The 17,887-nt window shown below is 49.7% G+C and overlaps 2 protein-coding genes across 4 annotated transcripts in view; one reads left to right on the top strand and one right to left on the bottom strand.

Moving 5' to 3' along the window:
* The window catches only part of PHB2 (prohibitin 2), a 167,319-nt gene that overhangs the window by 6,558 nt on the left and 142,874 nt on the right, over window positions 1-17,887 (top strand). The gene's annotated exons all lie outside the window — the stretch shown is intronic.
* PTPN6 (protein tyrosine phosphatase non-receptor type 6) lies at window positions 1,396-17,432 on the bottom strand. 3 transcript variants are annotated; one of them, XM_013199513.3, is made up of 16 exons: window positions 17,281-17,432; window positions 17,035-17,132; window positions 10,323-10,445; window positions 9,809-10,003; window positions 6,645-6,867; window positions 5,845-5,961; window positions 5,574-5,687; window positions 5,043-5,139; window positions 4,501-4,580; window positions 4,259-4,408; window positions 4,012-4,143; window positions 3,592-3,746; window positions 3,220-3,287; window positions 2,688-2,839; window positions 2,221-2,318; window positions 1,396-2,102 (listed from the first exon to the last, which is right to left on the bottom strand). In XM_013199513.3, the coding sequence occupies exons 2-16, from the start codon at window positions 17,046-17,048 to the stop codon at window positions 1,994-1,996; spliced, it is 1,827 nt and encodes a 608-aa protein (XP_013054967.1). In that variant the 5' UTR covers window positions 17,049-17,132; window positions 17,281-17,432; the 3' UTR covers window positions 1,396-1,993. The 3 variants fall into 3 exon arrangements, with proteins under 3 accessions (XP_013054967.1, XP_013054966.1, XP_013054968.1); XM_013199512.3 differs by having other exon boundaries at window positions 1,396-2,105; window positions 17,281-17,430; XM_013199514.3 differs by lacking the exons at window positions 17,035-17,132; window positions 17,281-17,432 and adding an exon at window positions 10,717-11,325 and having other exon boundaries at window positions 1,396-2,105.

Here is a 17,887-nt window from a genome sequence, read left to right as displayed (position 1 = left end):
GTCACCTTGCAGGCTCATTGGCCATTTCCACTGAATTACAAGCTGCGTGGGTCAGACCTCAAGGTATGTCTCATTTCTTCTCTTTTCTCCCCATTCACCCATCTGGATTTGTGCTGTACCCTGAGAGGAAAGAATGTGGTCCTAGGATCACTGTACTAAAGCTGGGGAAAATTACAGCCAGGTTTCTCAAGCACTCGCTATGGTCTGGTGTCAGGTGAGAGTGACTGATTATTCAGTTCCCTAAATGCCATTGTCTTCATACACAGGGCCTAGATGTGTCTTCAGACCAGAAGAAATTCTCTCTCCCGCATTTCCAGGCATTCTCGGTCTGAGTCCTAGGTCACTTGTGAATTTTAGCTCAGACTTTCCCCTAGGTAGGGACAGAGCTCTTGTACCTATCAGCTCTAACCAGATTCTAGGCCAGGCCACAGTTCTAGCCCAGGCTACCTCACCAATCTTTGAGTATCAAACGCCCACAGATCAAGCAGTGCCTATGCCTGTAAATTAAAGGTTCCCCAGCATGTCTCTTACCTAGTCCAACTGCCGCAGCAAAGTTCAGGTCTGCACTTTTTGCAGATAAAGCCATAGCTTTATCCAAACTCACCATTCTCCCGTATTTCCTAGGTACAGCTCGTGGACTGGGGCCTAGTTCTAACTGGCATGACTGTAAAAGCCGTGCTGAGGCTCGTGGCCACCACCAAAGGCACGCTGCAGTACTTAGGAACACACCAGCGTTCACAGATTCATAGAAAATGGTGGCGGGAAGGGACTTCAAGAGGACTTTAGTCCAGGTTCCTGCTGGAAGCTTGCCAGCAGCAGAGCACATGGGCTGTGACTTTGTCCAGTCAAGTAGTGAAAACCAAGAACAGAGTTCCCGCGCTAAGCTTCTGTTTGGTGCCTGATGAGATTGGTGTTCAACCCGAGCCTCCCAAGCTGCAGTTTGGAACCATTGCCTCTGGTTCTACTGTGTGGCACTACCTTCACGAGGCTTCTTCATTTAGTTGAAAATGAGAGCAGCTTACTCCTCAGCCTACTCTTTACCAGCCTAAACAAGCCAGCTCCCTTAACCCCTTGTAGGTAACTGGTTATCATCTGTGAAACCACGATGTGGCCATGCTCTGGTCTACTTTCTCTGTAAAGATGAAATTTCATTTCTACAATTTTTCCAAATACCAAAACAGGTGCAAAAGTCTGTGTCTGACTTTGTCACAGCTAACTTTCAGTGATGAGACTTAACCTGATGTCTGTAAGCATTCAAGTCTGGCAGTAAGATGCCACCATAAGGTTGCCAGAACTGATGAAAACTAAGCTAGCGCTGTTGTAAGTCTGCAGGACTGTAAAAGAAACCAGGAGAATAGCTATACTCCAATTCTAGAAAAAATTTTCAGGTCAGTGTTCAAACAAATACACTTTTATTTACAAACACAAGTGAAAACATGGCCATCACATCAAATTCTGGCATATTTACAGGATCAAATAGAAAAGGGGTTGGGGGGGGTAGAGGGTCAGGATAAAGAAAATAGGAAGTTACCTGTCGAATTATAGAGAGGCTAAGCTGAAACAGGCCCAAAATGCCAGATTTTAAAAGAGGAGGCTTCAGGGAACACTAAACAGGCTAAACTCTTTAACTCACAGTGGCCGGTAGAGATGTAGCTCCTGTAAAGCTCTTCTGTAACTCCTCAAGAAAAGGAACTGCTGAAGCAGAGGTGAGTTAAGGTGCCAGTGTGCACACACCAAGGGAAAGAAGGGGTGTGCTTTTTTTTTTTTCCTGTTAATGACTGATGAAGGACAATGAGAGAGTTCACAGGCCTGTGTGGGCAAGGGACAGTGAAGTCAGCTGTGCTGGAAAGCAGCCTGGTTCAGAGCACTGAAAGATGGCATGGAAGAAATGGGGAAGGCCTAGTTCCAGTCCGTGAGATGGGAATGTGAGACAGGCCAGCCTGGATCCAAGCTCCAGTTCTGCACACCATGTTCAAAACCTGCTTACTTATGCTTATTTTTTCTTTAGTGAGCCTTTCAGCTTCTTGTCTGAGGAGAGCTGTTTCCGTACTTTCTCCTCTTTTTTGCCCAAGTTCTCATAAACTGTTGACTCCTCTTTCTGCCTGCTAGACCAGGAACAAAATGGGAAAAAGTGAGCAGAAGGGAAAAGCCACCAAACCAGCAGGGAGAGCACTGCCAGAGGCAGACATAGATTGGCATCCGCTTTAGGTCAGCACTTACTTGGAGGCTTTTCTTGAGGCCTTGGCATGCGCATTCTTCATTGCAGGCGGGTAGGCGATGTTCCCATACTCGGACTCATTTTGCTTGCTTTTCTGAGACTACAGGAGAGAAAATGCAAGCTGAGCAGAGTACAGTCTGGGAAAAGCGTGCAAGGTGTCATGGGAGAATTCTGGCTGTTTAACCACGCATCACGCTAGGATCTCAGCGAACACTGGTTTTGGCTGAAGTCCCCAGGCTCAGTGCATTCTGCCCACCCCTAGCCCAGAGGTGAACACACGTGTTCTCGTATAGGAGTGAATAGTGGGGCAACGAATTTCTGGAGGCACTGACATGCCTCGGTGTGATGTGTTTTGGCTAAAGAGTATTAAACAGCAGCAGGTAGTGAATGTTTAAGGCTTAGGGCTTGGGCTCAGAGCCCACACCATGCTGGGCTTCAGCTCACAGGATAGGAAAGTCTACTTTCTCACCTGGATAACCTCCAGCTTTTTCTTGGTTGTCTCTATGAACTGGCAGATGGCCATGTAGATGAACTTGTACTGGGCCTCTGTCTGCACCATCCCTGAGCGCTGGGACCTCACCATCTGGATGGTCTTCTGGATGTCAATGTCACAGTCCAGTCCTAGCAAGGGGCAACAGAAAAGCTTTGCACATGTTTGCTGACCCCCCCCCCCCCCCGGTGCTGCACCAAAAGCAGTCACGGTGGAGCTCAGTCAAGAAGTTTTCAACTCCCTTAACCCCTCTATGGACCTCCCACCCCTCCTTCCTGCCCAGCATCTTCCAAGTCTGGCCCTGGTGGAAGAGCTCAAGCAAGGCTAAAGCCACAATAAATATATCCAGAGATACGCTTATCGTGTGAATGGTTCAGAGAGACAACCTCAGAGTTGAGGCGTGCTCTCTTCCACTGAGAGCTGAAAGTTTTCATCCCTTCGCTGCTGGTGTTAAGGGCACAGCCCTACTGGGTAGGCCAGTTCAATTCAAGACACGCTGAGGTCCTCTTACCCTTGGTGGAGATTGTTTCCACTATCATATCAATGACGATGATAGTCCCCGTGCGGCCAATCCCAGCACTGAAAGGAGAGGACAAGCAGAGATCAGAGCTGCCTGTACATCAATACCTACGTCCCCCCAGCTGAGCACAGACCAAGGTCCTGAAAAAAATGCAGATGTTTCTGGGGCAGCTGCTTCATGCAGCACTCGTAGCAGCTGTTCATTGGTGCCACAAAAGAATCAAGGATTCAACAGGCAGCAGGGTTTGGTTTGGGGACATCGAGGAGGAGAAAGGGTTGGCACGTGCTTCGCTCACATATCCTAGGGAACGCGGATCCCTGTGAAGGGATGGAGAATGCTTCAAACCCTAGCCTCTGTACCAACCTGCAATGCACCAGAATAGGCCCAGCAGCTGGGATGCTCTCCTGCTTCTGGTTTATTTGGTCGAGGAAGCTCAGCACTCCTCCTGGCTCACTGGGGACACCGTGGTCAGGCCAGCTCAGGTACTGGTAGTGCCAGATCTCACGCACAGCGTCACCCTGATGATAAAAATACCCCACTGGTAAAACTGCAACCCAGTCCCAACCCTGGCCTCTCTCCCAAAGAGAGCTAGGTTTTAAGCCAAAGGCTCCTGTGCGCCCCTTGGTGATTCCACCAGTGTCCCAGCCCAAAACAGGTGGGAACAACAACCCTGGAATGATGCAAGAGCAGCACCACCACAGCACCCGGCAGTTCCCAGCCTTAGACATACAGCGACTCTTACACCCACAGGCTCCATGGCAGTCCCCAACCAGGCACACTCACGTTGTTTTTCGGACACACGCAGAGGTGACGGAGTTTGTATTCCAGTGCATCGTGCTCCCCAGTGTTCTCCACAAGGTAGGGACCATATTCTTTTGTGCTGCCCACCTCTGGCCAGTAGGGCACGCATTTATTCTGTGTAGAGAGAGGGGAGGGTGAAGACAGGCAAAAGGCAGGAAAGAGAAAGAAAACAGCCGTGGTTGAAGGGGGAAAGAGGGCAGCTCCAACACACCTGCAAACAGCCACTTACCCGCCCTTTTTCTACCTCCCGCGTGGTCATCACAATAATGCGCGTGTTCTCCTGCCACACCATTTGCCAGAAGTCATTGACTGTGGCATCCAGGCAGCCCTGGCTAGCGATGTAGGTCTTGGTGCACTCGTCTGGGCTGATCAGATTGTTCTGAGTGTGGACAGGGGAAGGTCAGGAGGGCTGCAGGAGCTGGCAGGCCTTCCCCCCACCTTGGGCATGCTGCCATCTTTCAAAAGTCTCACCTTGACGTAGTTGGCATTGATATAGTCAGATCCGGGGATATTTGGGTCCCTTCCTTGGAGGATGACTCTGGAGTGATCAACTAGGGGTGCAGCAAAAGAATAAACAGAGTTATGAGATACTTGGTGCCCAGTGACATGAAGCTCCTTCGCTGCCCCGTGCCACCTCACTCACGTTACCCAGTGCACACAGTATGGGTATATTTTCATACCCATTTCATATATTTACATATCTTCAACTCCTTCTCTGAGGTCAGACCAGTTTTAACCTGTGTTCCCGTTCCTCTCCCCCCATGACAGACCATAATATAAGCTAGTCTGCTGCAAACTTCCTTTCTTCAAGGTCATGAAAATGCTGTGACCTCTTATCAGCTCTTAAATCCTCAATTTAAGGGCCTCATAATCATAATCGTAATGCAGACCTCATAATCCACCCTGGAAGACAGAGCAGGCTGAGACAGGGTCAGAAATGACTTGGACACCTCTCCTGTCTCTGTCTACTTGCCTTTTTTTTTTTTTTTAAACAGCAGAGGAGCAGGACTCACAGGGCAAGATGTTCTTGTATCGGTTCTTGCTCTTGTTTTCAGGTCTCTGGCCCTCATGACGGTCAAACAGCTGCTTGGCTTCCTGTTTTTGCAGGCTCTGAAAACAGGAGAAAGTTATGGCAACATCACAATGTATGACAGGGAAGGTGGACAGTCAGAGGAATGGTGGCAACTCTCAGGACACATGGGTATGCTTGTGGGGGAGCAGAGAAGTGAAAAGTAAACCTAGACTTGAGAAGTTCAACGTTCATGTCCTTACTGTCTTGGTAACTAGTTCTTCCATCCATGAAAAAGTACATTTCTACCTCACTGGGTTAAATCACTTAAAGATGGCACTTACGCCCCTCACTCACACACACACACACACGAGGAACAGGATCCAAATAGACTTCCTTCAGAGAGAAATCAACATGGATTGACAAGACTTCCTGAGAAGTTTGTGTCCAGAAAGAAAGCAGGGATGGAGAATGAGGTGGTGCACAGGAACTCCCCCCAAATTTCCCCAGAGTAATTTCCCCATCAGTTTCTTACATCAAATTCCTCCCAGAATCCAGCCTTGGATGTTTCTTCAGAGACACTCTTCTTGTTCAGTTCGTGCACTCTATTCTCAATGTCAGCAGCGTTCACCCTTGTAGCGTAGTAGGGCTGGGGACAGGAAAACACAATGGGTTGGCATGAGAGAGATGCTGCTGGAGTTCAAAGTCTCTTTTGTGTGCTATGGAGGGGAGAGACACAGAGCCGAAACAAACAGCAAGGGAGTCCCTCCAAAGGATCCCCGAGAAAAAGAGGGGACAGGATTTACCTGCTTCAGGTATACAAAGGAGCCAGACACTTCCTCAATTCCAGTCTTCTTGAAGTGTTCCACCAGATCTGCCAAGCTGTCAAACTTTTCAGCACCTCCAACTGTATAACGTCCATTCTAAACGGAGGAAGAACATGTTACGTCCCATAGCATTCCTACAGGCCAAGGTGATAATGCTCAGGAAAAAAGGTAACGCTGAGAGTCACAGGCACCACTTTGTGCCATCTGGAAAAACAAGGAGGTCAGATGGCAGTTTGCCCTGAGAGCACTAAATTTTGTAACGCGGTGAACTGACTCCTCCTCAGTGGATGGAAGCCTGGAGAAGTTACACTCCCTTCAGCTCTCCTTTAAAGTTAGTTGCTTTCTGTCCTTAAAGTCTCCCTCCGTTCTCCATATCATTTCACGTGAAAGAGAGGGCTTGTGACAGTGAGGTGCAGCATCCTCCAGACCAGGTCTGGAGACCCTGCAGATGCTCCCTCCTTCTCCAAGAGCTTTTAATGCTTTTGATAAACTCATCATCAGGCCGTGAACCCTCCTATCCCTTTCACCACAGACTCCCTGTGACGCAGTTCTCGGACACACCTAGTCCTGCTTCCTTCCATGTCTGAGCACCCAGCACAGCCAACGGTCACCCAGTCCTGGGTGAGGACGTAAGGAGCCTGCAAGGTGACAGCACTTCAATCCAAATTCATAAACACTGGTAATCAAGCTGACAAGTGTTTTTTTTTTAGGATGTGATCAGCAGAGATATGTAGAGGCCACTTCTGCTCCCCTTTCCCTTTGCTCTCCCACCTGCTCACCTCACACATGATTTTGACGTGGGTGACTTTGAGACGGGCCCCGGAGGCGCTGCTTGCCCCAGCTGATGGAGCATCAGGCCCAGGTTTAAGCTGGTCAGTCAGGACAGACAAGACGAAATCCCCAGGTTTGCTGAGGCTCTCCCGCACCAAGAAGGTCCAAGGCGTGGCTTTGACCTGGAGAAGTGACTCAGCTGCAGCGCCTGACAGATGCCCGTGGTACCATCTAGAAAAAAACAAAGGAGAAGGTCAGAAGAGAGGTGGAGATGCAAGTAAGTGGATGCCCTTGAGCATCCACTCACTGATGAGTACAGGGCAGTAACACACACTGTGGAAGGAGAAGCTGGGGGGGGAGAGAAGGTTTGAAGAAAGAGTGGAGAGGGGGAGAAATGGAGGAAGGATGAAGGGAGGGGAACCAGGGGAGGAGCAGGATCTTACAAAAAGTAGATGAGACAGAAGCAGACAACTGGCAAGAAAAGGAAAGGGCAGGGGATGAGGTGGAGCTAGAAGGGTCCAAGGAGCAGAATGCTGGTACCAGAAGACACAGTGGGAAAGCACCCGGTGTGATCCAGCTGTGTGATACACAAAGCACAGGTAAGGAACGCTTACTGGCTTTAGGATCAGTTCAGGGAGGCCACTTGTGGGTTTTAGCACCTCTCAGTGTTATTGGGATTCCAACCTTACTGCTGCTGAGTGCTTTGGAGACTCAAGCACTAAGGGAACAAAACTGACTCAGTGAGTCAGAAACTCCCCCATTGGATTTAGCAGCACACAGAGGGCTGCGCTAAGATCAGACCCGTTAAGGAACCTACCTAGGGAAAGATACTTTTCTTGGACCTCTAGCAGCAACCCCTATTTCTGAAGCTCTTCAGCCAAAGCAAAATTCCCATTCTCTGAACACGTCACACTGCAGCAATCAGCCTAGCCATGGGGATGAGTGCCAGGAGCCGCCTGGAGCCCACATTCTGTTTCTGGTACTTTTCACTGTTGTTGATCCACGTGCACATTCCTGCCCTTGATACAGACTGAGGTGTCCTCTGCCCTGCTGCAGGACGGCCCAGGGCACAGAGGGACGCAAACACGGTGCAAATGGCGCTGCTACTGCCAAGCCCCTTCCCACCTACAAAGGTCTCAGGGAAGCACGTGGGTGCCCTGTGGGATCTCACTGCACTCTGGGGTGCAGGTGTGAGTGACTGCCACCAGAAGGAAGCTAGGAAATGGGACAACCCGGGACTCTCCTCCTATTGCGCGACGCTGGCCCTGTAGGATCTCCAGATGTGACCCTGGTTGTCTCTGTGAAGATCCTCTAGCTCCTCATGCCCTTTCCAAGCATGGTCCGGCCTCTTGGGACCATTCCAGAAACTGCCAAAGGCACCAGTGAGCTGCCAAGTAGAAAGAGACATGTACAAATTGTAGCAAGCTGATGCTTCTGGGCGCTGGGGGATGATCTATCATCCTGCTCCTCCTGGTACCCATTTGCTGCTGTAGGCTCTGCTGGGTCTGGACCCGTCTCAGCCCTGGTGCTCCTCTCCAAAGGCCGTGCTCACCGCAGCTCTGTCCTGCTGCCACAAAGCTCCCCTGGCAGCTGCAGCCACAGCCATTTGGGCCATCTCCCCGGTGAACAGCATTTCAAAAGCAGGTAGCTCTTGCATCAGACCGACTTGCAACGCCTCTTCCTGCTGCTGCTCACTTCAGGTACTGCAGAAATCACCAGGCGTACTCCTTACATCGCTGCACACACTGCAGCCAAGGCCAGGCAGGTGCTTAGATGAGCCATGGTAGCAGGTTTGCTGCCCACTGGGTAGCTAATGGTGGTGGTCTGGAGTGGTAGCGGTATGATGAGGTTTGAGTTGTTACAGCTCCTCTGCTGCCTATTCCCAAGACGTAAAATCTAGCTCAGGAGGCCATGCCACGGTCACAGAAACGTCTGGGCATTCACTCACCCGTACTCTGGACTCAGCTAAGTCCTGCATGCAGCCAGAGCAACCCATTCCTCTACGCAACCTGTAGGAATCATTTTGAGAGCAAGATGTGGCAGGCAATTACTGTGTCTCAGTTAGTACTGGCCGGCTTTAGTTTCTGTTCATCTTCACCTCGTGCGCTGCAAGAAATAGCTGGTGACTTCCACGGCACGGCAACTACTCGTTTCTGACCCTCTTCCCAAAGAAGCGTGCAGTCACCGTCTGCCAGTGCTGAGACGTCCCCGGGGGAACGTTTGGTTCCCCTCCTGCCCAGGAAAGAAGCCTCCGGGACCCCCCTCCCCACGTAGGAAGGAGTCGGTGGGTCCTGTCCCCCTCTCCTCCCCCCCAGCAGAGCCCAGCTCTTCAGAGCCACGTGATGGAAAATCACTTGGGGAGAGAGTGAGAGGAGCTTTCGTAAGAGCCTGGGGTGGGGGGGGGGGGGGAGAAGTTTCCAACCGCAGGGGAGGAAGAGAGGAAACTGCAGGGCCACGGCGCAACGGCCTTGAGTGGAGAGGACAGCCAGTACGCAGACATTGCCCGCTTTGCACCGCTGCCCCGGAGCACGCCGGGGTGTACCCAGGCACGTCCCGCGCGGCATGGCTGTCCCCATGGCTGCTCCCCAGGTGCACGGGGACGACCTGCCTGCTCCCCACCCGGAGCCTGCCCCCACCCCGGGGCACAGCACGACTGCTCCCCAGGCTGCACCAGGGAGGCTGAAAGCACAGCACAAGGGCGAAAACCACCTGATTTGATTTAACTTGGTGTCAGAGACGTATGCAAAGCGGGGACAGGAAGGAGGCTGAGCGGGCCAGGAATAGCAGGTGAGCGTGGCCCCGCTCAGCCACATGAGTCAGCCAGGCCTGGGATGAGCAAGGAGGTTTGGGGCTTCCACACACCATGCCACCCTCCGTACCGCTGTGGATACAACTTACACCACAACCGTTGCTTTTTATGAACACTACGTGAATAGCAAAGGCAACAAGAAACCAAAAGTATAAATAGAGCCCTGTTAGGCCTGCTGCGATGGGATGAGGCATGTCCAGCTGCTGGTGGGGACGTCGTCCCTGGGGAAGCACAGGAGGACACGGGAGCCAGGAGACACTTTTTGCAGAGTGCCCTCTGGGGACGTGAGCAGGGCAGAGAGAAGGCCACGGAGCATGGAGAGGTCTCGTCACAGACATGCCAGAAGCTTTGCTTTCTCCATACCTCTCTGTCGTGGGGTCAGAGCAGTTGAGCGGGTATCGCAGGTCGATGATGGTTCCATCTTTGTCCTGCAGCGAGCCCTGTTGCTGTGTGTAGTACTCCACCAGTTCTGACAATGTGGCAAACTTCTCCCCTCCATACAGGTCATAGAAGTCCCCAGTATTCTGGATGCGGATGTGGGTTACCTGGTCACCAACCCTGTGGAATGATGCACAGAGTAGTCCAGTGAGGCAGCTGGACAAGAGGCAGAAAATTTGAAGCCTCCGCCTGCATCACCTCCTGCCATGGAACCATAGCAAGCCGTCCCAGTGGAAGGAGATGATTTGGAAAAGAAGCTCCTGAGGCAACTTAAGTGAGGGTCCAGAAGGTACTGGGAAGCTCAGATCCTTTTACAGCATGGAGAGAAGTCAAAGGAATAAGGAGGTGATGAAGGAGAGACCCTAGGACACATGAGGACCTCTACATATTCTACATATGCAAACCTGGAAAGGCAGAAGTTGGGGTCCAAGTTACCTACCGAACTGAAAGGGAAAAATCCCCCTGATTTTTCCGACTGGGTCTGGCTAGAAAGCTCCCATGGACACCTCGTCCCTTCAGTAAGGCTTCGGCTTCCAGCCCACTCAGGTCACGATGAAACCACCTAGCAGAGGAGATGAAAACAGAACCAAGCAAATGAAAAATCGCAGGCACTGTTGTGGAGACATACACTGAAGAATGGTTCGCAGTCAGCATCCCTAGAGATACCTATGCAGGTGACAACCAGCAACAGCACGAAGGATTCCTTCGTGCCCGTTACCCCACACAGCCTATGAAAGGTTTCCATCGAGATACAGCTACCAAGGTGATCCCCTCCGAGCTGCCCTACTTTGCTGGTTCCCCTCCCCACACACACATTTCTCAGACCCTCTTACCTCACCATTGTGGAGGGAAGAAGAAGAGGAGGCCAAGTGGCTACCACCGAAGCGACTCAAAAAACACAGAGGAAAAATCTCTTTGCACTGGTGAGAAAAGGGAAGTCGGCGGTCCGCGATGGAGCACCCAACACCAAGCTGTTTCTGTGCCTTTGGGGAGCTGGCCATGTATCACTCCTGATGTCTACTGTTAGTCCATTCGGCCCCTCTCCATCAACCTGTTCTTTGATGTGTGCCTTGATCTCGTGGCCCTCTGCGCACCGCTGCAGGGCACAGGCAGGAGCAGCCCAGCACACAGCTGGGCACGCGCAGCTCCAGGAACAGGAAGCGCTCTGAGCCATCAGCTCCCCAGCCCCAAGCTGCTTTGCACACACTTCTGCTTCTCCTTTTGCGTCTTTCCTCCCCAGCCCCCCTGTTATTCTTGGGTCCTTGCTTTTTTTTTTTTTTTTTTCACATCAGTTTTGACTCTACCAGTGTTTCTAAGGTTCCAGCCATGGTCACAAAATTCAGTTCTGCAAGCCCTCTCTCTGTTCCCCTTCTTTTCCAAGAGGTCAATAAGAAACATGAGTGTTTCTTACCCCTGAATCCTTACAGTGTGCCAGGGGGACCACGGCTGCCTAAGGTCACCCACACACCTGCAAGGCTGAAGCAGGCAACACACGCGAGCACGCATTCAGCAATGAAGCACCCTACAAGTTATGACTGCACAGACACGCAGCTTGGTTCTGCTGGGCTGCCCTCAGCTACGTAGCCGAAACCTCTGTGACCCTGCTCACTGATGAACTCTCTTGGCAGATAAATATCCCGTGTGCTCTGTACAGCCGCAGAGGGAAGCTGTGCAAACCCAGGCATGCAGGTTGTGAGAGGCCAGGCCAGCACTCTAAGCACAGCACGAGCATCCTGGAAACAGCCTGCCTGGAGGATGCAGCCGTGAGAGAAGCATTGGTAACTCCAAAGGGCTTGGGGGGCAGGTGTTGGAGCTGCCCAGGAAAGCAGGCAGAGGGCAGGATGATCAGCTATGGCCTGTGGTGGGCCCACACAGCATCAAGAGAGCTCAGCCTAGGACCTTCGAGATCCCAGTACAGCACACCGAGGCCAAAGCTGTAAATCTGTACAACCAGAGAGAAAGAAAGAAAACTAACCATTTCCAGTTAACCAGCCACTTCCAGCTACAGCCTGTGACTATCCTTCTCCATAGCACTGATTTTAAAGCCTGCAGTTCTTATGAACAAATGGGAGCAATGCAATGACCACAGAGGGCAATCCAGCTGGCAAAGGAGCCTGACTCTTCCTTGGAACCATCTCAGCTACCCTGTGTGGTAGCTAAGATGCGTGGTGTGGGCAGCAAGAACAGCAAGAGACGTGCTCATTTCAACTCTTTGCAGTTGCAGACTTCCCTACACACCACCAGACTGGGAAATCCTGCAAATAGCTGAACTGTCTGCTAGTAGTGGCCAAGACATACAGAAACTAACAGCAAAGGGAAGTGCAGGAGGCACGAACAGAGAAACTAAACTTCATTGCTAGAAAGACTGACCAGGCAGCTACAACACCTTCCTTCGAAATGCTTCCAGTTTCACACAGATGACAAGCTGGGATGTGGTGAGCTGCAGGAATCCAGCTGTATTGACTTAAAACTGATATTTAAAAAAAAAAAAAAAGAGAGAGACTTTAAAGGCACAGAAACCTGCAACTCAAAGAAACCAATTTTACACAAAGAATGGGCTACACCTAAATCAGAGCCACTGACATTGAAAACTGGCACAGAAAACAAATATTGTTAAGTAATTAGACAGAAACTTCTGGGTAAAAGTCCCAAAAGGGAATTCCTGCTATATTAGATATAATCTGATTGGATATTATTATTATATATTGGATAATATATGCCCCAGTCTGTACATATACCAGGGTTGTCCTGTCCCAGGTGCAGAATCCAACACCTGCTGTTGTTAAATTTCATACTGTTGTTGATAGCCCAGCCCCCTAATTTGTCCGGATCTCTCCGCCTCTCTACCCTCAAGGGAGTCGACAGCTCCTCCTAATATAGTGTCACCTACAAACCTACTTTGTATTCATTCAAATCCTCCGTCCAGGTCATTTATAAGAACATCGAAGAGAACTGGTTCCAAAATGGAGCCCTGGGGAACCCCACTAGCAACTGGCTATCCACCTAATGAAACCCCATTAATTATAACCCTTTGAGCCTGACCTGTCAGCCAATTGTTCGCTCACTGTATTACATATTTTTCTATCTGTATTCTGGACATTTTGTCCAGAAGGATACTCTGAGGGACGGTACCAAAGGCATTTTCTGAAATCCAAAGAGATTACATCTACTGGCATCCCTTGGCCAACTAGACTAAAGACACCAAGGTAACTAATTAAAAACTACCAAGGAGGAGTTCCAGCTGGTAAAGTAGGGAAATATCACAGCAGAGAAACAATTGCTTGGTATCTTCCAGGTTGTTCTCTGGAATGGTCAGAGCATGCAACAACAGACTTCATAATATAATTAACAGGTCAAGAGATTTGAGCAAAGAGGCTGCTCTTGTGATGTTGTTTGGCTTTTAGTACAACACAGATGGTAGAACCTCATCATGTAAATTCGTTGTGGAGCAAAGCCACAACTAGTAAATGAACAAGTTTAGAAGGGAGGATAAACAAAGTGGCTAATTAAGAGGTACACACATCTGGACTGCTGTAAAAAGGACACCAAGAAACAGGCACAATCCAGCACAGGGCCATCAAGGCAGTGAGGAGTTCAGCAGCTGAGAGCTAGGTTTGTTCAGCCTAGAGAAAAGATGGTTAGTAAGGGATTTAAATAGCAGTCTAAGAATATCTAAAAGAAGAGTGGAGGTTTTAGAGATGATGGAGCCAAGTTCTGCTCTGTGGGATACAGCAAGAGAAAAAGAGGCAACAGGCTTAACTTGCAGAAAGGGAAATTCTGATCAGGTATCAGGAAAAACGGCACATACACAAGGGGTGGTTCAGCAATTGCCACGCGTGTCCAGAGAGGCTGAAGAATCTCCACTCCCTAAGATGTGCAAGACTAACCTGAAAAAGGCTCAGAGCAACCTGATCTATCTAACTTTCGAGATAGCTCTGCTGTGAGCAGGGGCTTGGAATAGGCCATCTAGAGGTCGAAATGGTTGTCAAAGGAAGAGTAGGAGAGGTTATGCACAGGGGTCATCATCGTCGTCGCTGTCATCGTCAACCCGCCCTTGCATGCTCCCTAAGCCTCTGTTTGCAGCTACCATAGTCAACTGTCAAGTCCATAAAAAACTGAGCAATGAGTTCCACTGTTAAGCCTCAGGACCAACACCTACTTTGGCTTGCTTATAACCTGTTTCCTGCCCATTTTTATTAACACGTGGTTGTTGTAAAAATAAATAAATAAATAAATAAATAAATGACCAACTCCTAAATCACACCCAAGCTGCTCATGATTTTATAGATCTCTAACGTCTGTACCTTTCCTCAGCTGTTTCCCAAGCTGAAGAATCCAACTCTATTTAGATGGCCTCCATACAGAACTATCCTACGCTTCTGATCATTTTTGTTGTCCCTCTTTGAGATGTTTCCAACTCTGTTGTATTGTTTTGGAGATGAGGGCAAAAGGTGAGCCAAAGCTGCAGTGTTCAAAATACTGCTGAGACATAAGCATACAAAGACACAATGATGATTTCTGCCATTGTTCACCACAACCAAGCATTAAGCTAACATTTGCATGGACTTGACAATGACAGTCTTGCTCCAGGGAGGTTACAAGTAGTTCACAGATGTTTTACATGTGAATTCTGAGCTATTTTTCTCCATGAGAGCAAACCATGCCTGACAAATTTGGTGGCCTTCTACAATGGGGTTATGGCATTGGTGGATAAAGGAAGAGCAACTGATGTCATCTACTTGAACTTGTGCAAAGTATTTGATACTGTCTGGCACAACGTCCTCATCTCTAGATTGGAGAGACATTGATTTGACAGATGGACCACTTGGCAGATAAGGAATTGGCTGGATGGCATAGCATAGCATAGTTTGGTTGGAAGGGCCCTTCAAAGATCATCTAATCTAACTGCCTGAATTATTCAGGGCTAACCAAAAGTTAAAGCATATTGTTGAGGGCACTATCCAAACATCTCTTGAACACTGACAGGCACGGGGCATCAGCCACCTCGCAAGGAAGCCTGTGCCAGTGTTTGACCACACTCACAATAAAGAAATTTTTCCTTATGTCTAGTCTGAACGTCCTCTGGTGAAATTTTATGCAACTTCTGTGCATCTTGTCATCTGTCACCAGGAAGATAAGACCATCACCTCCCTCTCAACTGACTCTGCTCAGGAAGTTGTAGAGAGCAAGGATAGTCGCAATCAAAGAGTTGTGGTCAACGGCTCAATGTCCAGGTGGAGACCAGTGATGAGTGGCATTTCCCAGGGGTTGGTATTGGGACCAGTGCTGTTTAACATCTTTGTCCGTGTTGGCAACATGGACAGTGGGATTGAGCACACCCTCAGCAAGTTTGGCAATGCTGAGTGATGGCAGTCAGCATGCTGGAGAGATGGGACGCCAACCAGAGAGAACTGGACTGGCCTGAGAGATGGGCCTGTGCAAAACTCATGAAGTTCAACAAGGCCAATTTCAAGATCCTACACCTGGGTTGAGGCAATCCCAAGCACAAATACAGGCCTGGCAATGAGTGGATTGAGAGCAGGACTGCAGAGAAGGACTTGGGGGTATTGGTGGATAAAAAGCTTGAAATGAGATGATCAGGGGGCTGGAGCACCTCTCCTATGAAGACAAGCTGAGAAAGTTGGGGTTGTTCTGTCTAGAGAAGAGACTACTCCAGGGAGACCTTATAGCAGCCTTCCAATACCTAAAGGGGGCCTTCAAGAAAGATGGGCAGAGGCTCTTTACCCCAAAGAGGGTAAATTTAGATTAGACTTTAGGAAGAAATTCTTTAATATGAGGGTGGTGAGGCACTGGAACAGGTTGCCCAGAGGAGCTGTGGATGCCCCACCCCTGGAAGTGTTCAAGTCCAGGTTGGATGGGGCTTTGGGCAACCTGATCTAGTGGGAAGTGTCCCTGCCCACAGCAGGGGCATTGGAATTAGATGATCTGTAAGGTCCCTTCCAACCTAAACCGCCCTATGAACACTGTTTTACATATGCCTATATTGAATTCCATCTCCCGATCTGTTGCCTCCCCGTTGACTGTCATAAGGTCCTTCTGCTCCTTCAGTCTGCTTCAGTCAGCTCCTACCATATTATCCTGACTAACTTTCTAACAATAGTTAATTTTTTCACCTCACTATTCAAGCTCTATTTGATCACTTGGAAATATGCTGAACAGCACATAGTTCAGGTCAGACCCTTATATGTCACCGCTGATAACTTCCCTTTGCTGTAAAAACTGAACATTTATTCCCACCTTCCATTTCCTATTTTCTGCAAATTATTCACTCAAGAAAAGTGTCAGCTTCTCTCTTATACCGTAGCTTCAGCTTTGTTTAGACTTACATGAGATAATCTTGTCAAATTCTATTTTGGAAAGACAGACCTCCCTTGTCCGCAAGCTTGCTGAGTTCCTCAAAAATATTTAGTTCTGCAAGACAGGAGTTGCCTTCACAAAAGCAGACGTTGACTCCTTCTTTGATATCATAGTCATGGCTTTCTCTGTTACCTCTTGCCCAGATATTGACTTAATTCGTCTGTTCCACTCTCACATTTGGGGAACGTCACCTGTGACATAGCAGTTCAGTTGTTAGCGTTAGTGCGAAGTAAAGGCCGGCCGGTGCTAGTGAACGGGCGTACGGACCATCGCCCTGCAACCCGTCCAAGCCATATGCTCCGTCAGGCCGTGGGACCACAGGACAAACAGATTCTAACCATGGGGTAATGCAAATCCCCTTTCCTTACACCACGTCACTACAGCCCCCAGGGCAGAGCACCCATTTATACTGATGGCAAAGTTTTTCCAGTCCTGCTGTTCCATAAAGGACTACAGAGGCTGTAGCAAAACAAAAATCACCAGGATTAAAAAAGCCAGCCACCTGAACCCTCTCTGTACAAAAGCATTCTGAGGTGCTGCAGCTTCAGGGCTTGCAGAATAACTGCAGTGAAGTGGGCATCAAACTGCTCTTTCTTTATCAAAGCGAGGATGAGCAACACTAACAGCAGGAACAATCTAAAATACTAAAGCTCCAGTCCTCCAGCTCTTTGTTTACAGTATTTTCCCATTCTGTGCTCAATTCCTACTGCCAGCATTTTAGTGTTTCCCACCAGCTCTGTTTTCTTGCTTTAACTAGCACACGCAGCACTCACCCACAGGATGGCATCAGGATCTTGACTCGCAGACCCCCACTGATGGGGAATTAACAGCAGCTGGTGGAGGAAGAACCACAGCCCTCAGCCAGGGCGTCCTACCGAAAAAAATAAAGCAAGATTGGGAGTAGCAGGGGGCGAACTCACACCCTCACAACACGGCTGGATGCTCACGGCGGCTAATTCCAAGGCTCAGGAAGGCGCAGCTGACAGTGCTGTGGGTCTGCAGTGCATCCTGTGACTCACCTGGGTCTGGTCCGCACAGGCACAGTCCTGAACTCTGCCTGTTTCTGGGCAGACTTCAGAAGGTGGTAGCTCCGGGCTAGGTAAAACGTAGGCCTCAAGCGGAGGGCTTAATTTTCACCATTTGCAAAACACTTCCTGGGCTGTAGTTAATAAATAATTAGAGGGGTGGGGGAAGGCCAAAACCAAACTGGGAGAGGTAGGTAGAGACGGAAGGGACTGACTGCTCTTCCTGCCTCCCATCCGCTAGGTTCACGCCCTCACTGGCTACATTCCTACATAGTTTGTAACCAAAAGGCACAGAGTGCAAAACCCAACCTGCTCTCGCACCTGACTCGCAGCCCCCTGCTCTCCCGGGCCCGGCTTCTTCACCACCAGCCCTTCCCAAAGACTGCAACGCTTCCAAGGGCAACAGGCACACAAGCCAGGCGGCTACCAGCGATTGGGTGCATCTGACGCCCCTTCATTCGAAAGGTGGAAAGACAGAAAACTTCACAGGGCAGAGAACCTGCTCCTCCGCCTTTCCCTCTCTTCAGTCCCCGAAAATGCAGCACATTGTTCGTCTTGTTCTAATCCAGGCCGCTGCCGAAAGGGGCAAGCCCAGCCTTCC

Source organism: Anser cygnoides, chromosome 1 (genome assembly GCF_040182565.1).
Source record: "Anser cygnoides isolate HZ-2024a breed goose chromosome 1, Taihu_goose_T2T_genome, whole genome shotgun sequence".
Classification (NCBI taxonomy): domain Eukaryota; kingdom Metazoa; phylum Chordata; class Aves; order Anseriformes; family Anatidae; genus Anser; species Anser cygnoides.
Note: the sequence above shows the minus strand (reverse complement) of the source record. Positions and strands in the feature narration are given on the sequence as shown.